General features: G+C 34.2%; 3 protein-coding genes across 14 annotated transcripts in view; 1 reads left to right on the forward strand and 2 right to left on the reverse strand.

The window, feature by feature from the left end:
• Positions 1–23,990, forward strand: part of LOC127867104 (dihydrofolate reductase-like) — a 632,040-nt gene extending 608,050 nt beyond the window's left edge. For 2 of the 7 annotated variants that reach the window (XM_052408122.1, XM_052408121.1), the window contains exons 2-6: positions 20,762–20,926; positions 21,494–21,540; positions 22,010–22,127; positions 22,452–22,581; positions 23,202–23,990. In XM_052408122.1, coding sequence (XP_052264082.1) covers positions 20,802–20,926; positions 21,494–21,540; positions 22,010–22,127; positions 22,452–22,581; positions 23,202–23,258 — 477 coding nt within the window. In that variant the 5' untranslated portion in view covers positions 20,762–20,801 and the 3' untranslated portion in view covers positions 23,259–23,990. Of the gene's footprint in view, positions 1–18,703; positions 18,839–19,753; positions 19,887–20,234; positions 20,281–20,761; positions 20,927–21,493; positions 21,541–21,990; positions 22,128–22,451; positions 22,582–23,201 lie in introns of those variants that run through there. The other 5 variants (XM_052408120.1, XR_008043283.1, XM_052408119.1 and 2 more) reach the window with 5 other exon arrangements.
• Positions 1–27,808, reverse strand: part of LOC127867113 (uncharacterized) — a 707,753-nt gene that overhangs the window by 514,357 nt on the left and 165,588 nt on the right. The gene's annotated exons all lie outside the window — the stretch shown is intronic.
• LOC127867094 (uncharacterized) overlaps positions 1–27,808 on the reverse strand; it is a 514,868-nt gene that overhangs the window by 299,759 nt on the left and 187,301 nt on the right. The window lies entirely within an intron of this gene.

The raw sequence follows: 27,808 nt of genomic DNA on the forward strand, positions 1-27,808 counted from the left end.
ATGATTATGATGATGATGATGATGATGATGGTGATGATGATGATGATGATGATGATGATGATGATGATGATGATGATGATGATGATGATGATGATGATGATGATGATGATGATGATGATGATGATGATGATGATGATGATGATGATGATGATGATGATGATGATGATGATGATGATGATGATGATGATGATGATGATGATGATGATGATGATGATGATGATGATGATGATGGTGATGGTGATGGTGATGATGATGATGTCAAACATTTTTTGTATTTGATTTGATTAGTATCAGAAATATGCAAAAACTTGTCTGTTGTTCCTTATATTTTATAAAATGTATTTATTTAGGCGAAGAAAGTGAAGAAAAAAAACACACACGACTGCATGCATTTTTCAAGGTTCAAGGTTCAATATACCAGTGAAAGCATCATTAGTTTTGCTTAATTGACATGACGCCTTATTTATGATCGCTCCGCCCACTTAATCACGTGGCTCAGCAGGTAGCAAACCTAGACAAGCTAACACCAAATTGGCTTCATTGCCTATATACTGCATGTAGATTAACGCGATATTCCGGATTATTTTTATGGACTTTCTGACACCATATGACATTTTTATAAGGGTTTTGTGTCATTTAGTTATTCTGCGAATGCAAAAAATATACGTTTATAGAGAACATCAGCTAATTTTAACGGGTTTTTCGGTACATGAATAACGCTCTTAAACGCTTGCGCGCTGACCGAAATCGAACCACTTATTACGTGTGATGTTGGTATTAGCTATAAATTAACACTTCTTCAACGGCATTTACCCATATTATTTACGAAACATTTCCACTTGTGTATTTGACACGAAATAGCGCTGTAAACTGGGATTTCGGTGAAGTTTTACACGCTTTCTGACACCGAGTGTACCAAAAAACTACATGTTATTACGTATAAAAGTGATATTAATAATATTAAACATTGCTTATGGGACATTTATCAATCACTTTAATTGAAAGTGCAAGACAGCACAATAAGTTTGGTCATTGTCATTTATAAAGTAGCGATGTATGAATTCAGTAAAGCTACCTGTATCAGACGCTGGCGCAGGTACCGACTTCTCCCAAGTTCGGCATTTATTGGTTATATCAGTAATAATAAATATTATTATGTGGCATATATCGATTCGATTCTATTTAAATAGAAACATATAATCGTTTTCACTTGTTTCTGGAACACACAAAACTCGATTTATAACTGGGATTTCGTTAAGTTACGCAAAGTTGGTACCAATCTTCTCTATTATTCTACAAGCACACGTGATATAATTCATACTTAATTCTGCGTAGTTATTTTTTAACATAACATTTCCAGTTTTTTAAATAAATAAATGCTCCATAAGGGTGATCTCGGTAATTCTACACATTGAAGCTTCCACTTGCTCTTGTCAAAACCGCATTTCCGCGTTTGAATTGGTATATATTTAATTAATCTAACTTATGGTTACCGAATGTCAGAGTTACATAAAACTTATTTACACCGTTTTTGACTTATTTCTTTTCCGCTTTTTTTCGAACAAATCAAACGAAACTCGTTGAAAAAAATGAGAACTATTCGATCTCAAAGGTGGATTAAAAGCGTTCATTGGTGACATCACATGTCTGCACATGTGTAGATACCGTTATTAATATAATATATCACGTGTCACCTTCTAATAACATGTATAATGGCAATAAAGTGCATTACTCTCAGAGTAATAAAACACAGCAATAATTTGGCTTCATGCTGGGTTTTATTTCTCTTTAAGTAATGCAGATGAACCTCGCTTCTGTATATTAATGACCTAGTTACTGATAAAACTATTTTTTAAAAACGTGAAATATTATGTGATAATCAGATCGATAACATAAACTATTTAAATCTGCTAGTTTATCCGATAAAAATATATTATAATTGTCATTGACAGTGTTGACGTTCAGTTGTTCGTGGTGACGACCGCATGCATTTATACATCTCTTACACTTCTCAATATCTCTTTTCGGCTTTAGAAAGAATATAAATTAAATGGCACCAACTAATCTTTCAGGATATCGATTGTCCGAGTTACATAGTCCCCATCGATACCGTTTAACAATTTTCAACTACTTTTTTTAAAGAGGAAAACAAAAGAATCTCGCGTAATTAAATGTGAACCTATACATAGCTTGTCTAGAAAATGGCGGACAGTTCGTTGCTAACTAACGCGCCCGATTAATCGATCGCTGATTGGTAGATCAGTTCTTAAGAACTTGATTGACAGGCGGCGTCATGTCAATTACTGGACAAACATCCGCCACATGTTGGGAACTTGGGGGGCACTTTGGGTCACTTATGTTTATGACACCCGTTTGGGTTACTTTTAAAAGGTTAACCAATGATAATCAAACGGTATTAATTTGTTTTTACAAGTAGTAATTCACCTTAATATTGTTTGTGTATATTCATGTTTGACCCATTGATTTCATAACTTCAAATGCTTTATAAGAAAATAGAAAAACAAACTTGTATTGTTTTTTTAATAATATTTATTATAAATAATACATTTGAGTAAAATCATTTGAAGATTTAAATGATTGTGGAAATTACAGTATTTTCAACATAAATTGTTTAGATCAGCGTTATGCCAACCACCTTTTGCCATTCAGTGGACGGATTCTGTTTGCAAAAAGCATGTGCTTTTGATTTTGATTTTTATATTCTTTTTTTACCCGTAAATGGTACCTTTACAATATAAAAAATACTTTTTTTGCAATTTCAAACTGAATAATACGATATTCTAAGGTGGCACTAAGATGACATCACCGCTCAAAAAAAAGTCGGGAAAACACAAGTAATGTTTTCACGTCTTTTTGTTTTTGTAGCGGAAAACACAAGTGTAATATACATAAACTTTATTCATACGCGTCTTAAATAAAATATGTCGTACCGTTTTAGTCATTGTTTTGTCAGTTTTGTTCAAGTAAAAAATTCAATTGTTAACTGTTTTCGTTAGTTGTTGTATATAATAAAAGGAATATTACGCTAGTCAATTGATCCAAGAGTTTGCATCACTCTCGTGGCTTGTGCTATTTCGCATCACACTCGAGGCTCCGCCTCTCTTGTGATACGTCATCATACAAGCCACTCGAGTGATACAAACTCTTGGAACAATTGACTAGCGTAATATTCCGTATGTATTAAGTTTAGATGGATTGTGATTGATTCAGGTTTATGCATTATATTGAATGCAAGTTGTGTCTTTTGTCAGAAGTTGTGTTATATGCTGATGTGTTTAAACTTGATAATATAAATTTAATATAATAGTTTTATTATTGATTGCAAATGCAATTAATACGTGTACGTTAGAATAAAATATTATTAATTGCGTTAAGTATTGATCTTAACTAACGAATACAGTGAATCAAAACGATGCACTTTACCATATTCTACAGCATTTGTCACACACACACATTTCGTATTGCAACTCGATTAAAACAAGATTACCTTATCACCTGAAATCAACTAAACATAAAAGACCATATTTTTCCAAAATTTAATCTCCAAACAGCAAAAGTTGCATAGTTTTTTACCATGCGACTAACACATCGTAACTTTGTAAACTAAGTTTCACCAACATCATTGCGCTAAATGCATTATCGACGTGCCGGCTCGGTTATTTCTTTTACTAAAGATATATTCTTATAAAAGCCGATGGACCCGCGCTTTGTTGGGAGATGATGATCGGTTTTTTGGTTATCTGTTTTATTGGCGCTGTGAAAAGCGTTTGAAATGTGTTTTGAAATAAACAAGTTATTTTCATAAATTGGGATGATAATGAGAGTAAGCACTATTACAACTCAGTGTAAATCTCTCAAGGCGATTTTTTTACAGTTAAAACTGTGTCATTATATTAAGAAATACATTTTTTGCAAATTCACTAGTGCCTTATGACAAACACATAATACACAATCATAACATTATAATTAATTTGGTGAAGCCCGTAATTGTAAATAAAAAATTGTATTGAGACGTTGAAAAAAATAATTTAATGGATCAATTCGAACGCTATTAGTCTGTATGCCGAATAAGATCCAAAAATCAGTTTCCAATTAGTTAATAACTTGATTTATATTATTACACAATTATACAACATTAACGTTATATACCATACAACGTGCTACATAAACCTGTCTGGGTGTCACACACAACCACAAATCACAAATCTGTTTATCTCAGTATGCCATCAATACCATGTAAAAATAAAGGAGAACCAAGGTCCCGTTAATAACAACATATCTGCATACCGTTTATATATAACCGATGTGTCACCTGTATTAATCTACAATTGTAAGTTACTTCAGAATACGATCATATAACTCTAATATACTAAAACCTCCTCCTCCTCCTCCTCCTCCTCCTCCTCCTCCTCATCATCATCATCATCATCATCAGCAGCAGCAGCAGCAGCAGCAGCAGCAGCATCAGCATCAGCATCAGCATCATCATCATCACCATCATCATCATCATCATCATCATCATCATCATCATCATCATCATCATCATCATCATCATCATCATCATCATCATCATCATCAGCAGCAGCAGCAGCAGCAGCATCAGCATCATCATCATCATCATCATCATCATCATCATCATCATCATCATCAGCAGCAGCAGCAGCAGCAGCAGCAGCAGCAGCAGCAGCAGCAGAAGCAGCAGCAGCAGCAGCATCAACAAAATCACATCATCATCATCATCATCATCATCATCATCATCAGCAGCAGCAGCAGCAGCAGCAGCAGCAGCAGCAGCAGAAGCATTATCATCATCATCATCATCATCATCATCATTAGCAGCAGCAGCACTATCATCATCATCATCAGCAGCAGCAGCAGCATCATTTACATCATCATCAGCAGCAGCAACATCATCATCATCATCATCATCATCATCATCATCATCATCATCATCATCATCATCATCATCATCATCTTTAAGTAATGCAGATGAACCTCGCTTCTGTATATTAATGACCTAGTTACTGATACAACTATTTTTTAAAAACGTGAAATATTATGTGATAATCAGATCGATAACATAAACTATTTAAATCTGCTAGTATATCCGATAAAAATATATTATAATTGTCATTGACAGTGTTGACGTTCAGTTGTTCGTGGTGACGACCGCATGCATTTATACATCTCTTACACTTCTCAATATCTCTTTTCGGCTTTAGAAAGAATATAAATTAAATGGCACCAACTAATCTTTCAGGATATCGATTGTCCGAGTTGCATAGTCCCCATCGATACCGTTTAACAATTTTCAACTACTTTTTTTAAAGAGGAAAACAAAAGAATCTCGCGTAATTAAATGTGAACCTATACATAGCTTGTCTAGAAAATGGCGGACAGTTCGTTGCTAACTAACGCGCCCGATTAATCGATCGCTGATTGGTAGATCAGTTCTTAAGAACTTGATTGACAGGCGGCGTCATGTCAATTACTGGACAAACATCCGCCACATGTTGGGAACTTGGGGGGCACTTTGGGTCACTTATGTTTATGACACCCGTTTGGGTTACTTTTAAAAGGTTAACCAATGATAATCAAACGGTATTAATTTGTTTTTACAAGTAGTAATTCACCTTAATATTGTTTGTGTATATTCATGTTTGACCCATTGATTTCATAACTTCAAATGCTTTATAAGAAAATAGAAAAACAAACTTGTATTGTTTTTTTAATAATATTTATTATAAATAATACATTTGAGTAAAATCATTTGAAGATTTAAATGATTGTGGAAATTACAGTATTTTCAACATAAATTGTTTAGATCAGCGTTATGCCAACCACCTTTTGCCAACCAGTGGACGGATTCTGTTTGCAAAAAGCATGTGCTTTTGATTTTGATTTTTATATTCTTTTTTTACCCGTAAATGGTACCTTTACAATATAAAAAATACTTTTTTTGCAATTTCAAACTGAATAATACGATATTCTAAGGTGGCACTAAGATGACATCACCGCTCAAAAAAAAAAGTCATCATCATCATCATTATCATCATAATCATCATCACTACCACCACCACCACCATCAACACCACCACTACCACCACCACCACGACCTCCATCTATATCATCAGCATCATGATCATCATCATTATAAGTAATCTAGACTAAACATATTTCTCACATGAAAAGCTTTGTTTAAATATTAACAGCAAAAGTTTATAAAAAAAAACACACACTAAAATTGTTGCAAAATAGTGCCATTCATTAGAACTTATTTCGGTGGCGAGAAAAGAAGGTCGAAAAGAATGTTGAATTATTCTCTAAAACGGTACAAAATGTGGACTTTGTGTTTTATTTCATCCGCCCGTAAGTCTGTGAGCCTTGCCATTCTCACATATATTGTGTAGTTGTCGTTGATAATATTAGCACGATAAAACTTATATTTAAAATGAAATTTACCTTTATAATATAAAGCTCTTAAATCAATAAGTATAACTTTTATATAATATTTGGAGCTGTAAGAACACCTCTGTGTTAGAAGAACAACACATATTTGCAAGTAATCAATCAGTGACGATAATCAAACATGTTAGAAAACTAAAGGAGCTCAATTTTATAATATTGTATCATCCGAAATGAGAGCACAGAGCTTTAAGAGGTTGATACGTGGATGGTATCAGATATACATTACGAAGAATACAAGTTATGCCCACCGTCTAACGATGTATGTTAAATCCTCGCTGCAATCGCCGATTGTAAACATACGGAATGTCGACTATGATATAAGTTGTCGTACTTATTTAATTGCGAGAAAACTGGATCAGATCTGCAATTTGTGCTGTATTTGATTGTTTGGACACTGCCTCATCAATATCATTGACGTGCTTTTGAGTGCAAAATAAACATCGCAACAAATGAACAAGTATAAACTCAGTGAACTATCGATAAGAAGCGGCACGGTGCGTCTCTCCGATCTTCGTTGATTTGTTTGCGCATTAGGATACAATTCGGTGACGGTTTGTCCATAGTTCACTTAAACTTAACAATTAATAAGGCAATCAGAATACAATCTAAAATCACCGTGTCGTGTAACTGTGAAACGCAAAAACATGTGTCTCTAACTGCCCAAATTAGGTACCGGTATTGTCCCCCACATTGATAAACACAAGAGAAGAATGAATACTGGCTATGAGAGATGTCATTACGTTCTTGATCTAATTCACGCAGGGGGGAGCAGAATTGATTGAAAGAATGTTAATTAAGCCATTTATGTAGGCAAGATAATGGCGATTATATTGTATAGTTATACACGCGATCGATTGAAATGGCGGTTTTGAAAGGCACATTATTGTTATCGATTCAATATTGTCCACTATTATTCTACCACAGATAACTGACAGAATGGGTTGCGTGTCGTTAATTATGCCAACGGCCGGTAATTGTTCAACCTCACGTAAGAAATACAGTGGAAAACACTATAAGCTTCAAATTAATAATCACGCTTTAAAACTTGCATAACCTTGTTTTAGACCATCGCATTGAACCGAGTAAGATTTCAAGGTATGAAATTCCATTAAATTATTGTACGGCATTTATTAAGTGCGTGTTTAAAAAGCTATTTTGTTAATGACCAATTTAAACTACCAAGTTAAACCTTGATGTACTTGTAAAAAACCCACCGGATACCTTGACAATTAGAGCATTCACAGGTGTTAGTGCAAAGTAAGTATTTTAGAATTTCGCATATTGATCTGAACATAAGAAAAGTATTGATATGTAACATTCTAATAAGGGCAATATAAAGTACTAATTAGCCTGTGCATTAGGTGTATATTAGGCTTTTATATAAACTATTCACCCGTTAAATTACCCCCGAGATCAAAACTACGCCCGAATGTGTATTCACATAAAGTTATTGTATATCATTTAATTCATTTAGCGACAAGTAAGCGGATATTAAAATATTTCTGATGTAATTGCACAATGAATTGTGTATTAATGAAATAGAGCGTTTGCTGTTTTTGTTCAAAGTCGCTACTTGTCATAACTTCTCGCAGCTTGTAACTCTCCATTGAAATTTACCATAGTAATATTCACTGGAAGGATGTGGTAAGATGATTATAGAAGTGTTAAGGCTTTAATATGTATAAACTCATTCTATATATATGTGTTCTATCCAGCCATGGGCTACACTGCATCATATCCATTTGTGACTAGTAAACCAAGCAGTGGCGGTTCGAGTATAACTCCGACAAGGGTGACGGTATCGTCATAAATGACATTGTGCGGTATTGTAGTAAAAAAGTGCTATATGGGTATGAGTATCTTAATATGAACTTGAGCAGTGAGACCTTTGTTCAAAGATGCAGTGGAAGAGCATTCTCCGGCAACACGTGACAAATGCGACCAGAGAAGCCAGGTTCTCGATAATATGCATGCACAGACCTCGGTACGTATTCCAGTAGAATCTTAAGTTAAATTTTATTCTTATCCTTAAATTGCGAAATTTTCGTAAGTGTTTCATTTCATATTGCAAAAGATTGGCATCAAGATATACATTGAAATAACATGATTATGCCAATGTTATTTTAGGAATACCCCAAAAACATGTGTTTCCTTATTTAGTAAAGAAATACAAAACATTGTAATTTTGAACTTAAGTGAAATTATTTAAGAAATGACTTAAGATGTTTCTGGAATACCACCCCTGGTTTATTCAAGATAATGCCGAAGAACGGTAACCAATATGTATCTTATGCAATCTCGGAATCCCATCCAGAGTGCTGCCCAGAGAAAAATCCGTAATTAGAGCGGTAGTATCAAGTTTATACGCGGTACAGTGTCACAAGTGCTTAACATGGTGTGCCAATATCGTAGAACGCTTACTTCCTTCTGCCCGTGTAGAAATCCCAAAATTGCACTCATGATTGCACTCGCCATGTTCAAATGTGACGGGTAGACTTCTCATTACAATGGTGAAACTTGCCGCTTGAACAACAAGCAGGCCTATACGTGTACATGCGTTCCTCACGTAGGCGAGTCAAACTGTGCAATGCTGAAAACACTGTATCGTGGGTTAAAGAAATGCGCTTAAAACATAACAAACTTGCTCTGTCACCGAAATCATAAATACTAAAGAGAATGTATTATAGAATTTCATTTTCGGAACTTGATTGCCAGTATGTTTCGTATGTTGCGATCAATACGCTATCACTTCATTAACAGTAAACATAAGTTATTTTAGAATTTCGTTTTCGTACATAGAATACCAGACTGTTTTCGCATATGTTTTGATCAGCATTTGTTTTATAATGCATGTGGATGTGCGTATCCTCTAATTGCCTTATATATTGGTGCACTATGATTTTATACATTCAATGTTTATACCATATGGATTCTGTTTTCATTGACCTCTATGAGATTTATTTCCACAAACAGTATCATTTCGATTTAATTGTATGCCTATAAATAATATTTCAAACACATGTGTACATAAGTTTACTTTTGTATAATGTCGATTTTAACATCGTTTGTTCGCTGACGAAGAGTAATAAATAAAGTATGTTAAACTATGTATACATATTATGCTTATGGTTTCTGATATATTGTAAACCTGTATCTGATTATTTATTCAGCTCGTCTTGTATTTGGAGTAGATAACGTTATATAGGTTAACTAGGAGTATGGGGAGACCACTGTGAGGGATGATAGAAAATTTTCAAAAGAGTTTGCACTCCTTGTAAATTAACAGAAATCAGCTCCGCTTTGAACCTGTTACAATATGTGATTAATTTGCCAACTTTTGTCAAGGCGTGTAACAACAAATTAAACAAAGCTCGATGAATGTCGCAAGATGAAACTTCTTTCTTATGTTGAATTAAAACATCGTTTTTGACTATTTTTAATAGAAAATACAATTTAATTTGAGTTTCATTAAGATTGTATACTAGTTCGATCTCACCGGCGTTCAAACAAACTCTCCATTCAACATGTTGATATTCCCTACCTTTAAATCCAACAGGCGTAAGAAATGCCCCAAGTGGTACGACCTGCTGAACGACATACGATAGCGGCCAGTGGCAAGGTCTTGCAGCCCATTTAGACAGGATGCTGGGGCAGTGATAACGAAATGCATCTACTATGTCTGTGTGTAATATACCGGACAATGCATTAGGCATTGACGGCCCCGAGCGATCATGCTGTACTATGCCTTTCAGGAATTTACATTTCCTACAGTTATGTACAAATAAGTCACTGCTCCGGAGTTCGTGACCATGCCCATTATCACACAACGCATCGGTTACGTTCCGGTCAGTCGTTGCATCGCGTCTTTCTAGTAGCAGTCTACAGTGCCCAGGGTAACTCGTACGACTGTATGATCTAAACACGGTTATCTCTCTAGGAAATTTATCAGCACTAACACAATCTTCTAAACAAACGAAATTATTGCGTACAAACATGATGTCTATATCACTTTCAAGGAAGCGGATCAGCCCCTTAGCCTTGCTACCCGTAATAATAGTCGTTATTGTTCCATTTGTCCGTGCAGTCCTAAGCCTAAAGTGCTGTATGCGTCTCTCCGAACTTGTATGATCTCCAGACCATAGTCGAGCAAGCTTATTACAGTGCATGTTTCAACGAAGGCATTTTTCCACTGAACCTGGAATATGTTTAAATTAAATATAATGTCATATGTCATAAATATGAAAATAGTTTCATTGTCCTAAAATAATAAAAAATAATAACATTTGGATTAATTTACATGAGTTGATTCAATAAACGGACATTAAATGATAAGTGTACTGGAATGTCCATGTATTTAAAACACCAATATATATTGCATTTGTATCAAACTTCTTTACGTAAGATATAGTTGATTAATTGCCCAAGAAGACTGTATCGGATACACAATATGCCATCGTTTTTAAAGTATAAATTGTGAAAGTTATACTTATATGTTTATTTGTATGTTCGCGTGTTCTATAATCCGGTATTCGATGTATCGTGTGAACGATAATCGAGTAAAATAACATTATTTACATAAATGAAGATACTCGGGAAAAAAAATCAATACACGAAGAGATGATTTATTTCTGAAATTCTTTCGTTAGTACATGTACATACCATGTTTATCTCTATTTTCTCACTTTGTTACAGAAACAAGTAGTGAACATTTATTGATATGCATCTGACTTTTAATTAATTGAAGCTGCATAATTAAACGTATTATTTTATTAATTTAAGAATTTGTTAGGTGAACAAAGTACTTAACACTTACATAGCACTTCAATGATTTGAAAAATCGGATGAAAATGTGATTCTAAGGACTGAACATTTGAAATTTGAATGAAGACATCAGCGCCAGAGGCATGCTATAAAACAAAGTATTTTTAAAGTTGTCAACATAAGGAATGCGATAAATTGTAAGTTTTAAGTTTTAGTATTTACTATTGGAACTAAAATATGAATACAATTAATGGTATTAAATTTAACACATACCAGCCTTTATTAAACTAATGTTCCACAATATAGATTCGTAAAATGTATGTGTGTAATACCATAGGGAGGGACAAACTTCACGTTGGTCGAAACATTGTCACAAATGTGCTTTTCATTTGTTAAACCTCAAATGTTTCCATATATGAAAGCTGTTGCAAAAACAATTCGGAAAAGAGTTTTTGCTTTAGAGAAATTGGTTAATTCCAAGGCCCGTAACTTCGTAAAAATCACAACCTGAACTTGATCTGTAGATCATGTTGTAAGACTCACATACCAAAGAAGTCAGTTTCTGAAAGCGTTCCTGAGAAAAGTCTAGAAAAGTATTATTTTAAAGAACATTTCTCAGTCCAAGGCACGTACCTTCGTCAAAAATCAATTGACAAGAGCGAAACTCAACTTTGATCTGTAAGTCATGTTGACAGACTGAAACACTAAAAATTAGTTATATATCTTCAAGCTTCTAGCACAAAGTCCAATACTAATGTCCATAACTTCTCCAAACATAAATCGAACAGAACTAAACTATAGCTTCATCTATAACTGCTGAGGGTAGACTCACATACACACAAATCAGGTAAATAGTTCAAAGAGTTTCGGAAACAAAATCCGAAAACAAGTAGTATTATAAAGAACAATTTCTAAGTGAAAGGCCCCTAACTTCCTCAAAAATCAAAGGACCGGAGTTAAACTCATACTTGATTTGTCAGTAATGTAGAAAGACTCACACACCAACATCCAGGTAAATATATATAACCGTTTCGTAAACAGTCCAGAAAACTGTTGTTATAGAAAAAATGTATAAGTCTATTAATTTGCCAAAAATAAATGGAACGTAACTAAACTCGAATTTGATCTGTTAATTATGCATGTAGAATCATATAGCAAACAAAAGGACCTAAAAGGCCCAAAGTCGCTCACTTGAGATACAAAGGAACTGACCTGTTCTGTGCAGTCCAATAATAAGAACAAATCTTCATCAAGTTTCATGAAGAGTGAACTATAAATGTAACTTTTAGAGTACTTACAGGTTTTACTATAGCAATATACGGATAACTTCCCGCCCTTCTTGGGGCAACGTATCTCAATAGAACGGAACTATTTTGGAACTCATCCAATATATCATTACAACAAATATTCTCACCTGGTTTCACGATGATGGGGCAATAAATGTGACTTTTAGAAAGTAACAAGATTTTACTATAGCCATATAAGGAAAAATTCCCTACCCCTTGGCTGCAATGTTTTTCAACAAACCTTAACCATTTTCGAACTCGACCAAGATATCATTGGGACAAATCTTCTGATTAAGTTTCATTAAGACCAGAAAATAGATGTGAACTCTAGAGTGTTTACAGGAATCTTCTATAGCCATATATAACCATATAAGGAAAAATGCGCCGCCCAAAGGCGGCCTTGTTTTTCAAACAAGCGGAACCATGCTCAAACTCGTCCAAGATAGAATTGTCACAAATCTTCTGACCATGAAGATCGGACAATAAATGGGACCTCATGAGTGTTAACAAGGCAAATGTTGACGCCGAACGATGGACAAAAGGCGATCACAAAAGCTCAACATGAGCACATGTACTCAAGTTAGCTAAAACATGTTCATATCTCAAAGCGTTAAGGCAAAACAATTCGGGAAACGTAATGCCGGAAGGACAGACAGACAGACGGAATGGCATACTTATGGAAAGACGGACAGTCCGACTGCCATATGCCTACCATCCGGGAGAGCTAATCTTACCAGGTGTTGTTGGCTGGACACTAAGCCCTGTCTATGGAACCCTTCTGATTCATAATGTTTGGTGTCACATTCAGTCATCTAAACGTGCTGCAGTAAGATCTTAGGCACCTGAAAGCCGATTAGTTTTATATAAGTAATCGTTTGAACAATAAGGAAATAGGAGAGTTAATTGTCATTAAATTAGGATAGTTTAATATTTTTTGCACGTTCATAAATACTCATGCATTTCCTTCAACGTGTCATCATTGCTATGTTTGAAGCACTTACGTTTGTTGCAGTAATGCAAAAGAAATTGAGTTAATTTTTTTTTTCTAAAAACACTAATGGGTATGAAATGGCGTCGGCTCGTAATACAGATGCGATTATACGAAACATTTTCAACTTGAACATAATTTTCGTTTTAATTTGCTAAGCTGCCTACAATGTATTTTCTGATACATGATCCGATACTTTTATATACAGACAATCAAGTTAAATGAAGTAAGGGAGAAACCAATACGTTTAGCTCTTAATTACGTTGATTTTGGGGATAGAAGTGTACTCTTTAAGACAAATTTATTCCACAGCTTCTTCCTGATCGCAACGGTGTAATAATGGAAGTAACTTGCTACTGAATATTAAGCTACTAATAATGTAATTAAAAAAAAACTACACTCGATACAGAGGGAAAATTGCTTTAATAAGTGCTTACATATTGTAATCCAATGCCGATCCGACCAATTCAGTTATAATATTATTACCAGCAGTTGTATTGAATTCATTGGCATTACAGAATGAAGATTCCACCAGGTTACTAGATAATGAAGCTTGCTCAACAGGTTAGCAGATGTTGGGGCGATCACAACAGGTAGATTCGTATCTAAAAAATCGGGGTTTAGTGTTTTCAGATCGTTTCATCAAACATCGTAACATTAATAGTATTGTCTCTTTAGTGTACGCATGTAAATGGTTAATCACCACATAATTCTTTTTTTTTGAAAGAGCATCAATCGTGAAATATTTGTTTCAATATGACTACATAAAATTTGGTATTTTCATTTACTAGCTATATCAGTTGTTTTACACATATGTAAACCTTTACGCAATTTATTTCCAATAAGAACAGTTAGTGCCCAGTATATTATTAAGTAAAATCCTTAATATCCATAGCAGGAAAGCATCGTTGATAATTGCACATTCATGTTTCCTATTTGAAAATATACTTTAAGATAAACCTATGTTTAATTAAAAGTTAAGCTATGTAAAATTAAACAAAAATTAAATAAAATGTGCCAAATATTGCATCACTAGAAATAACTAATGCCTTTTAGCCCTTGAAAATATCATGTTGATATATACATTTTGAACACAATCAATAATATAAAATGGATAAACATATCCCATACATGTTGATTACAAAACAATGCACACACTCGTCGAATCTGTGTGAGCGTGAATTTCGCATTGAGAAAAAGGTACAGTTTTCATAATTAACGTCCCAATATGTCTAGTAGGCATACGAACTTAAACATATACGTAGGTTGGAACACATTATAATAAAACCAACATATCTTTGTGTACATATTTATGACACTCTGTCTAAAATGCACAATGTATTCTGAGCGATAAAATAAACCCGTCATTTATATTACTCAGCCAATAATCTCAAATGCTTTCACATCAATTATTTAAGAAAAAACAATGCGGGAAATCCCCTTAAAGTGAGAGATGATTTTTTTTAGTAATGAATAATCAAACGTAAGAAATCTCAAATAATGTTGTGTTCTTTGCATCATATAATTAATCTGATTACAGTTCACTAAAGAATCACACAACCTATAATCTAATTACAAACACAATAACCATATACTATTATTACGAGCATGCATGTTTTATGGGTTGTTTAACAAACGAAAGAAGTTACTTTCGATTTCAAAATATAAATATAGTTGCTAGCCAATATATTTTTCTATTACAGAACATTGGCGTTTTTATGTAGAATTATAACGCGTTAATTATAACAATCCTTAAAAATCAACAACAAAATGTGTGATAGATAGATTCTTTATTTCCTCCATTCATGGAGAGCTTAACACATTTACAACAAGTATTTACATCATTAATGTATACAATAGATAAAAATATGTGTATATTAATATATGTACATGCATATCAACAACAATAGAGAGACGATTTTATAATTAGACACTCAAAAACTAACAAACTAGTCTCAGCAATAGGATTGCTAATTGATTATTTAGGCGATTGTCATCTGTAGTTGCGTCATTTGAAACAACGTTACGATTTGTTCTAATGGCGTTTTTATGTAGAATTATAACGCGTTAATTATAACAATCCTTAAAAATCAACAACAAAATGTGTGATGCAAATTAAATTATAATATCATCAACCTTTCGCTTCAACTAAACAATTCGAAAGCGGGATAACTTGTCTAAGCTGTAACTTCCCCTATTGATAACAGAAAGGCTAGACAATACTAAAACTCAGTCCTTCAAAGTTTAAACATCCGAATAGCTAGTATGCCTCCCTACCGCCATTACACACCACGTAATGGTTGGCGATTCAAAAGCAATATAATTGTTAGTAAGCTGTTTATTTATTTATATTTTCAATAGTGGATATACATTTTTATTTATGAATGTAATGAAAACCATTTACTTGTTTGGGGAGATAACTTTGGCGAAGAGTTTGATAATGAAACAGCACATTAGCAATTGCCATTTATTTCAACATTAAATTGAATTTTAATTAAAAACCAATTGTTTCAAACCCTTGTTATGCTAATTTAAGTGTTATTTTATTAACATGAAACCTTAAATAACATGTATGTATTGGATTAGTTATGAATGTCAATGTACTAATATGTACATACAATAAGTGTACATACTTTTTGGTAATATAAAAGGTTCACGGACAATATTCTGCTTTAAACGTTTATGGATTAAAATAAACATTTACTTATTTCAGTTCAACAATAACAGTCAGATAGCATGCATGTATATATTGCACAACTAGCGCTTTCTACTATAGTGTTTTAATATTTTGAAATACTGGATAACACATAATATGTCCGAAGAGGAAATACTCTTACCATATTTCACAATCAATACAATTTTGAGTGACGCTGAACGAGTGTGGTCCGTTCGCGAGTTAATCCTGGTGATGAGCAAGCATGAAACAGTGAACATAAGTTTAATAGCCTAAAAATGAATGGAATTATCAGTAATATCATGTAATTAATGAATTAGATATATATCTGTATAAACAATGAAACAGCTATATCGGGTTGTTTTGCTTTCAATTTAGTTATGGCAATGCTATTAGTTGAACATATTTCAATAGCGCCTTAGAACGTGTACTCTTGCATGAAAAGGGCGTTATGTAAATCCGGTATAATAATAATAATAATAAAAATAACAATAACAATAACAATAATAATAATAATGATAATAATAATAATAATAAAAAATATATAATAATAATAATAATAATATTTCGAATATAACACTGGGGTTTGTGGAATGAAGCCTTTTACTTTCCTTGTCATGTGTGTTTTACGCAGTATGTAAATCGCAGAAATAAAAGTGCCCACCTCAAAAACATATACAATCCATAAAACAAGCAATCCTTCTGTATTTGGCTTTTTATGTCATAGTATTCCTTCTGTTTAACTGTTTTCGGCGTAAGCTGTATTAAGCCAGCTTTTCACCCTGTCTTGACCTTTGTAAGTGTCCAATAATACTCAAATAAAATTTCCCGCGGCTAGGTACGAATGAATACACTTCATTTATTCCATTGGCTGATTTGAGTATAACACCAGAACATTGGAAACATATCCGCGTCTTTGTAACACTGTTTTACTGCATGAAACAATTTTATCTCTAATGAAAAGACTCAATAGATAGAACAGTTTTACAATCAATTTTCGACATAAATACAGTTTGTGCGTTCACCTTTTATTTTCAGAGAATTACCAGCGCAAAAGCGTTTATACTAAAGGCTATGTTGTCATATTTAGTACTTACTTGCATTGCATTTCAACTCGCGAGGTTTCGGGTCAATTCGCGGCCATTTGTGAAAGTCAGAGTTTATATACAGTTCATCACCGGAGTTCGCAGAAGGGGTTGCGAAGTGTTACACCGGTCTTACTGACAATAACGTAGTCACTGTAATGCATTGCATTCCAATCCGCAAGGTATCAAGGTCAGTTTGCGGTCAGTTGCAGAAATCTTTATATAAACGCCGTCTCGTAAACTTTGTGCACTTAAAGTCTGTTTTGATCAGAAAGATACTAAATAAAGATATTCGGCGATATTATTGTGGTATGTCAATCATCGATTTTTAATATGGTTTCAACATTTGCATGATAAGGACCAATTTTGATAAAGTTAATTAGAAATATTTATCCATTTAGACCAGTTTATTTATGAGCACAATAATTCACTATACTATAATTATGCAATTAAATAAGATTCGAGTATTGCCGGCTGACCTATATGCACTCGTTTATTTTCATGTTTCTTGTGTTTTTCTATTCTGTAAATATAGATATCTGAGTAATAATATCACATAAAGCAAAATAAGCCACGAAATCTGGCGCAGCACCCCGTAATTGATTTGCTTATGATGTAGCTAAGAACTGCGCAGAAAAAAGGCATCCGCTACTTTTTATCTCATAGAGATAACTTTTGATCGTTCATAAACATCGACCACAATCAACGCCGTATATCTTTTTTTAAAGATATTTCTTGTTACTTCTACTCTCAATACCAGGCATACATCGCAAACGTCTCACGCCCTACAATAACACAGTTAAAATCGCATAACGAGTTTTCTATATATCAAACGTCTCACGGCCTACAATAACACAGCTAAAATCACATAACGAGATTTCTATATATCAAACGTCTCACGACCTACAATAACACAGTTAAAATCACATAACGAGTTGTCTATATATCAAACGTCTCACGGCCTACAATAACACAGTTAAAATTACATAACGAGTTTTCTATATATCAAACGTCTCACGCCCTACAATAACACAGTTAAAATCACATAACGAGTTTTCTATATATCAAACGTCTCACGCCCTACAATAACACAGTTAAAATCACATAACGAGTTTTATATATATCTAACGTCTCACGCCCTACAATAACACAGTTAAAATCACATAACGAGTTTTCTATATATCAAACGTGAATGAATTAGTGTTATACTTTACCTTCTTTGCATGTATAAATGAAAATAAAATGTAAAAAAAGAAACACTTTTGCGAAAAAATTGACTTAACAGACATATTAAACGCCCTTAACATAGCTAGTAAACAACCACGCATGTTTTGCGCGTGTCCATGTTAAACATTACTTTTAATACACCTGCGCAAACCTGTATTTGTCGAATCTATAACGATTTACTTTCAGTGTGTACGTGCCGCGCTTGGGTGCTTCCGTGTGAATTTTGGTGAACTCATAATAGATGTTAACCTCGACAGTTACGGTGTACGTGTGTTTACGAAATATTGGTATTTTATTCAACGTATCGTTTAGGTATTATACGGTTTAGGTAAGCCATGTTCCTCCTTACGATTTTAGGCTTAAATTTTATTTATGTTGTGAACGTGACTGTGTTTTTTTAAATGAATAAATTAAATACATAAAATCGCGCTGTTTTAGCCCTTACAATACTTGAATTAACTTTGTTGTAATACACAATCGTATTTTTGTTGTTAGTTATGTTGGCAATAGGAATTTCACTACCATAATGGGCACTAAAAAAATGAAACAGGTGTTCCGTATGCATTTCCCCCTATAATTTTTTTTCCAGATCTGAAATGGTCCCACTAAAAGGAAATACACGATCAGTATGTTACTATGTGTTAAGGTACTCAAATAGTGTGAAAAACCTAACACATCAAACATAACCAAAATGTAGTTCCCACATAAGATTAAGGTACACAGCACACGTGATCACTTTAGACAGCTTTAGGACTGTAATATTTATTTGAATAAATCAAAGCCATCGTCATGTGTTGATTAACGTAGTGCAAATATACAAAAACGAGTCCCTTTTTAATTTGCATCGGCAGAATAGAAACCTTTTTGTAGCTCGGGGCTCTTTGTTTATTGCGATGATTGCCGGGCCCTATATTATACATGTGAGCCTCGCTCTGGGAAAACAGGGCTTAATGAATGTGCGTAAAGGTTCGTCCAGATATTTTGTTTTAAGGAAGTAACTTCTCAACTCAATCCAGTATAGGCGGAAAGGGTAGTCCATAGTAAGCCTGTTCAGACTGCACAGGCTAATCTGGGACGAATCTTTATGCATATGCATTAAGCCCAGTTTTCCCAAAGCGAGACTCAGTATTCTTATTCATTGTCCGTATACTACCAGTACCGTTAACCCCTTCACGCAAGTTTGTGAACTCGCCATGACCTACACGTTATCAGATAATTGAAACAAATTGGTATCACGAGTTTACGTTGACATAGTACGGTTAAGGGCACACCGCAATCGTGTTCATTTGATTTAGTTTCAACAAACACTATCTATTGTATTATGCAGTTTTGTTAAACCAATTATCTGCGTTGTGATTCTGGACTTATATTATAAGGTATTTCGAAAAACCTCATCGACACTGTTGAAAGATAATAACACAGATTATAATCAACATTATACTAGTGCATTTTTTAACAGCCATATATCAACACATGAAACAGTGTATAGCACATGTTATAAAAGAAATGCAACATTTATACAACAACACTTTAATATTGCATTGTGCTTTTCCTGTGGTAAAATATACAAAATGTTTAATACTAATGAAATAAATTTTCACGCAGATGAATATGTAGTTTTAAATTTAACTTTAAAATAGCAATCAATGGAACTCCATAAACTATTTCATGAAGTTTTTTTTTCGGTCTTATCTACTGTGTTAACTACTGAACACCATAGACATACAATTATCAAAACTTGAATCACCTCCTATGATATGCCAATGCAAAGTATGTTTTTATACATTTTATGGCTAGCCAAGCTTCACTTTTACTGAAGAATAAATAAAAAGTGAACGTGTGTCTAAAAAGATATCAGCCAATGGCCTTTTGCATATTGTAAATGAATTATGTATACATGCAAAAAGGTTCTTCACAAAGCAATTTGGTGTACTTATGTTGAACGTGACGAAAATCTTTAAGATGCTTTGTATTAAAGATGTTAGTATAAAACCAAATATTGTCCGTCTATAAACGACAGCAAAACGACGCAAAACAATATTTTGTACAGATTTATTTTGAAACAATTTATAAATTGAAATCGTCGTCATTATTTGACTTAAAATGATACGGACGTTTAAAAGAAGATAAAAGAGTATGTAAGTTAATTAGTGAATTTAGTTTCATCAATTGTTGCATTTACTTTGTTGTATTTATTGAACTGCAACCAATCGAATGGTCATTACTAATGCAGAGCTGATATCATTTGCAGGGCCAGTGTGACGAACTATTAAAGAGTCTTTCGTTGGCCCATGGACATCATGGAACAAAATGTCTCCACAACGAACGGTATAATCACTTTCAATATGATGGCAGCAATGTGTCATAACAACAGAGGCATTGGCTACCAGGGTGATCTGCCATGGCCAAAATTGAAGTAAGTATACGAATAATTTTGGGAAAAAATGGGCTGCATGCATTTGCAAAAAGGATCGTCCGATTTTAGCACATTCCGCTTTTACGGTATAAAGGAGAAACAATATATGAGTAGACATAAACTTATGTACACAGAACTTAAAAATCCGTCTACAATTAGCAATTAAATATCGATGTGTAAATGGTTATCTTCACTCTGTCTGCTTACGACATTTTGAATTGCTGTCCATATACAACGTTGTTGTTTGACTATTGAATACAGGAAAAAATATAATCTCGCTTTGGGAAAGCTGGGCTAAATGCATGTGCGTAAAGTGTCATCCCACTTTAGCCTCTACAGTCCGAATTGGCTAATTAGATACGACACTTTTTGCGGATATGTAATTTACCCGTAAGGATATCGCTTCTATCCGAATATCCAGCTTTTTTCAGAAAGAGGGATGACAATCTACACTTATACAGGCATATCTGGGATTACACTTTGCGCACACGCATTAAGACCAGTTTTCCCAAAACAAAGCTCATGTTTCTGTACCTACTATGCTTGCAAGTTTATGTCTGTTTACAGGGCCGATTTTGAGTATTATTTAAAGACCACATCCACACACAAGAAAGGTAATATTGTAAACATGAGACTCGGTCTGTGAAAACGGGTATTATTGCATGTTCGTTTAAATGTCGCCTCACATTAACCATGCAGTCCGCAATGAGGAAAGACACTTTCCACCTAAACTGATTTTCGCTAGGAATAGACTTTAAACCGAAAGTAGAATATCAGCGGGAAGTTTGCGGACTTTACAGGCTAACACTATACGCACATGTAAATAGCACCATTTTCCAAGAACACGACCCATATAGCACAGCGGCTAAATTGATTGATTGATTTAAAGTGTTCCAGACTAAGTTTTCCCGTTTTCCATGCTTAAGTTAACCCTAGACACATTTTTAGTTATTGTGAAGAACGTTTATTGGATTACACAAGATTACTATCGTTAATGTTTGTCATTCAAATAAACACATGCGTTATGTTCATAGTCCCTTCATGTTCTTTATATCCATTTACAGTGAGTGTATTTTAATCCAGACTCCAGTTTGATGATTAAACATGTACATGGCCGTAAGAGCTGGGCGGGATGTACGGACTTTCAGGCGAGCTATGGGGGCGTATATCACATCGTCTGTAGTCAGTCACGTGACCCAAGGTGCGTCTACTTCATGTTCTGCAGCCGATGCTATTTCAATTGTCATTATTGAATGTCGTCAGCATCCGTAAACCGTGCACTTAGCAACACATGTGTATGGCATGCGAAAAATGAAAATATGTTAACAAGGTAGAAAGTCACTAAAATACACTTGGAAATAAAACCCGACTTCAAAGCATCATTATTTACAACCAAAGCCAATACAAAGTATAGTATCAGCTAAATAATACTGCACGTTTTCTTTGTAAAAAGGTGTCTGATAAAGTAACAAATTATCAAATGTATTGTCATATTGCAATTCCGCATGTGCATTTCCGCTTGCAGTATCAAGACACACCCGAATCTTCTGACGGTGGCCGAAAGTGTACCTGAGGCTCTCGAGTACATCGCAGATCTGAACCGGAAGGGGAAAGTAGACAGCGTCTGGATAATGGGTGGTGCAGGCATATACCAGGTATAATAATTGTATAACTTATTGTTTCTGAAATAAACCTAATACCAAAAAAAAAATATGATAATCTGATAGTTATAAAGCCTAATATTCGAGGCAAAATATCTCTTTCAGAACAAACATGAGCATAATGCATGTGCGTATAGTGCTTGGTGTGTTTTCCCAGGCTAATTTCTGACTACACCTTCCTATTGTTATGTAGCGAAAATTCAACGTATACATAAAGTAACGTCCCTAATTAGCCTGTACGGACTGCGCACATCTGATACGACACTTCATGCACATCTGACACGACACTTCATGCACATCTGACACGAAACTTCATGCACATCTGACACGACACTTCACATTAGCCTGTACGGACTACGCAAACTTGACAAGACACTTCATGCACATCTGATGCGACACTTCATGCACATCTGATACGACACTTCATGCACATCTGATACGACACTTCATGCACATCTGATACGACACTTCATGCACATCTGATTCACTTCATGCACATCTGATACGACACTTCACGCACATCTGACACGACACTTCATGCACATCTTATACGACACTTCATTATTACACACGATTACACACGCGCTGAAACGTTCCATTCTTAACTTTTTCAGAAACGACGCCACTTCCGATACCTATCACGAAGAAGACGGTATTTCCTTCGAATTTAAAGTATACCAGAATATAAGGAAATCCAACACTTCTATATAATTGATACACTGATGCCAACTCAGTGTATTGCTACTAGTGTTTACCATATCCTAAATAATCAGTTAACGTGCTGAATCTGTATTTTATCTTTACTAAGAAGTTGAAAATAAGCGTAATTTAAAGGAAAGAAAACACACGAGCATTAATCTGTAAAACTGGGTTTAATGTATGTGCGCAATTTTCTCAGGCTAGTAATGGAAGACACGGCAAGCTTTGATGAAACTTTTCTTTAAAATGAAGTCTCGTGTTAACGAAAACCGTTTTCAAGCGGAAAGCTTCGGCCATGATTAGACTTTTCGGACTACACAGGCTAATCTGGGAGGACACTTTCTGCACACACAATATAGTATGTATGATACATTCAAGTCGGTTTCGTAAAAGCGTGGATTTGATTGTGAGGCAGAGAAATATAATATTTCATTTCTGAACATAAACTATGCTATCGTTGTTAAAAATGTGTGCTTTGTACGTCAATTTGTTGGTTTATACCTAAATGTATGCTGCGAAGTTGTTTGCGAATTGACAGACTATTGACACGTGCCTTCAAAAGCGTTCCACACGATAACAAAAATTGTTCTTTTAAACTCACCAATATTATTGTGTTTGTTTACGCAACTGTACGTTGATGTTTGTATGTCCATGTTTGGTCTGGTACATGTATAAGTATGTTGATTATTAAATATTAGATTGTTTCGGTGGTGTTGCTAATGATGATTGATGCCTGTTGATTCGGCTGACGGGTCATGGTATATACACCATGTACATTGTACGCGACCACAAGAAAACAGCATCATTCGCGTTGTGAAAATTCAAAAGACTAACTACTTCACATTGTCTAAAAAGACAACCAAACACAATTCACTTATAATGTATATGGTAAATAATCTTTCGTGCTTTAAAGTCGTTTTTGTATGACTTGTCTCAAAATATATTCCTGGAGAGTTATCCGAACATGAAATCGAATGCGTTGGATCTGAATGAGTACTTGGATCCAGAACATACACACACGGCTGTAAATCACGGGTGCCACCTCTTTTTAGATGTATAAATAACGACCAAATGCTACGTTCGCGTTTACGCTAGGTACCTGTAGTTTTTAAATACACTAATAATTCTACAGAAAAAGTTGGTTACATATAGATAATCAACATATTTCGCATAAGTTTAGAAATCGGCCGATGAAGTACGAATCAGTGAAGATTTGTTTAACCTTAACTTTACAGAACCAAACATTGCAACCAACGCTGAAATTTGATGCCCTTTATAAGTTGCAACATTGTTGAGTTTTTATAAGTACATTGATATTTTGTTCTGGGCAACTAGCATATTGCAATCTAATTAGATCCGGTTTCGTCCTTCATGTACGTTGGAGAATCCCCACAGTCTAACAGACACTCTAGTGGCCTGCAGCCGGGGGATAGAGTTGTCATGTTGCCACCTAGACTCATGGCATAATTAGTAAAGATAGTAATGTTTTAGGTTTATGTTTTCAATCTTGATGTTTTTCACTAACGCGAACATCAATAGGTTATTAATATCAAAACAGAACATAATTTATCCCATTTTCACAGCGACATTGACGGTATAACACGTTGTGGAATATACTTGCTTGTATTCAACACTGTGGAATATACCTGTCGCGTGCACGGACTACTTTTTAAATGACGTCATGCGATATGCGCTAAAATTAGGTCGATTGGTTCATTGATCGAATTTTAAGGTCATCCCTTAGAAGAAAATGTGCATAGTTTGCAGAAAAATATATATATGACATATTCACCAAAAGAAATGTTGAAATAAAATATAAAATTACACGATTTTTGTTTTGTTATATTTTTTATTTATATTTACCTTACCACTGAATGATTTTTTATAAGAAACAAAGTCGACAAAACTTAAGCTTCAAAATTATACGACCTTCAACCTTTAAATCTAGTTCATATGACATAATTTTTCGCCATCCGTATAATGAATCAGCTGATTGATGGCGTCATAAAATGACATACTTATTGCGTCATTTTCCCCATTTTTTTGATGATTTATTATAAACGCGACTTATTTCACATGTTTTCTACATGTACTGTAGATCTATGTCGACATATCTGAATTGTCAATTGATCACATTTTCCTTATTTCGTGTAATGTGCATTGTTTATAACCAAAGCATATAGATCTACTTTTGACATTTAACTTAAATATTAAGAATGTACAACCAGCCATACACATATCGCACAGTTCATGAATAATCTGCTATGTTTGCTTTCCTATTTAATTCACGTTAGGCATAGAGCTGTGTAAAGTATAAGATGGTAAAAATAGCACCACACTGGAATTGGGAACGTCCCATTTTGTACACGGGTATTTTCTGCTCGTTTATCTGTTGTGTACTGGAATGTTTTCCATTCTTTGTGTATTTATATATTAAATTATTTTCTCGTACAATAAGGGCATTTACCATAGATAAATAAAACATTGTGCAAGTTTAAACATAATTATGTTTGTATGCAGAAATCTGCAAATGCAACCGAGTTTACCAACGGCTATTATTAGATAAACTGCTCCGGTTCATTTGAACAGCAGTAATGTACAGTAAATGACGTAGCGTGTGACGAAGAAGAAAGTTTATCGCGTTCATAAACTCATTTGAATAAAGTGATAGAATGGCATAAGGGTCTTTATTTAACTATGCTAAAATAATTATTAAAGACCCTAGATGCAAAATCGTCAATTTTTTAGTTAAATGGATTATTAGATGGATTTTAAAGGATAATTAAAGGTAAGATACTAGTTCTTACGTGTTTTGATTTCTGTTTGTACTTTTGTCGTTCCCTGTTCTCGGGGAAATGATTTTAACATGGGCGCCATTGATGCATCGGATCACACACGGCATACCCTTAACATTATATAAAAACACGTTCTGCGCGTCCTTAAATTCGTCGTCCGAAGTCGGAAAACGTATTGCCCTGTATATTTTGTCAAATGAAGTGTCAGTCGCTGTTGTCTGTTTACTCGTCAAAATTGTCAAGGTCGTCGATAGCTAAAGAAACTTCAGCGTACAGTTTATTTAGTATTGACAGACCTGTACAAAGTCGACCCAGTCAAAAATCATAAAAAGCGACATTTAAAGTTATGGTAGCCAGAACTAGGTCGTCGATGGTGTACATGTATGTTGACATCGACAGCATTTTGTCAGTAGCAATCGCCGCCATATTGGATTTTGATCATTTTCTTTCGAAAATAAAATGAATTATAGTAAAGTAAAATCATCTTTTCGCGGTCGTTATGTGTTAAAATTCGCATACTGCGTAAAATTGAATGTAGGCATATGGTGATATTTTTACTTGTTTTACAGTTTATGTGTGAATTTTTTAAAGACTATTTTGCGTACCAGAACAAATACATGTAGATATCACTACGCATGGTTAAATTTGTTAGATTTTAAGCGCTTTTATGACTGAATTAAAATTATTGTTAAGGTTATTAGATCTATTTATGTTAAATGTCACGTTGAAAAAATCAAATGGGATAAATAGAATACTAGGATTAGCGTTGAATACAGAGAAGTTTATGTTGCTCGGCTCGAACACCGAAAGCGCTCGCCAAGGCTCGCGCTTCCGGCGTTCTAAGCCTCGCAACATAAACTTCTCTGTATTCAACGCTAACCTAGTATTCTCTATAAATACTTCAGACAATGTTTACAACTTGAATGCATGTTGGTTTCTTTGTTCGTTTCGGATCACTCTGTGAACGTTTTTCTCAATCAATGAATATAATTTTCATATAAGCAATCGCTAGCAATACCAAAAAACATAGATAAAATTTCGTTGTCTTTAGTATTAACGTAAAACATGTCATGCCTAAAAGTATATTTTTATTGTTGTTGGGCATTTATAATCGCTATTTGGGTACAGTTGATTTGGCGATACGTGCGTTTTTGAAGAATAATTTAATTTTAACGCATTTTGAAGAAAAAAACAACATTTTAATACATCACATACATTGAATCTGAGGTTCAATAAAACAAACATAAGAATTTGTTTTATGAAATTCAATGACAAGGTGTATACATGTTTATTTTTTAAACTTGCTTTTAACAAGTATGACTTGATCAATTAAATTGGCATGAAATGAAAACATATGTTGTCGAGTATCTTGAATGACGTACTTTCTGGTAATCTTCTGGTGATATGTTTGTGTTTTAAAAACCGATATATGTTTTTATCCAGTAGTTGCGATAACTTTAAAACATAACGTCAAATATGTGATCCTAAAGTGTATTTAACCCATAACGTGTTGCATTGACTGTTGACAGGCGGTTAATCAAGCTTTGGTCAATTTGCGTTATGCTTATTGTGATATAGTATGCATCGTACTGTATTCTAGAAACAATATGTCTATGGCGTAAGGGTGTATTCTAGAAACAATATGTCTATGGCGTAAGGGTGTATTCTAGAAACAATATGTCTATGGCGTAAGGGTGTATTCTAGAAACAATATGTCTATGGCGTAA

This window comes from Dreissena polymorpha, chromosome 2 (genome assembly GCF_020536995.1).
Source record: "Dreissena polymorpha isolate Duluth1 chromosome 2, UMN_Dpol_1.0, whole genome shotgun sequence".
Taxonomy (NCBI): domain Eukaryota; kingdom Metazoa; phylum Mollusca; class Bivalvia; order Myida; family Dreissenidae; genus Dreissena; species Dreissena polymorpha.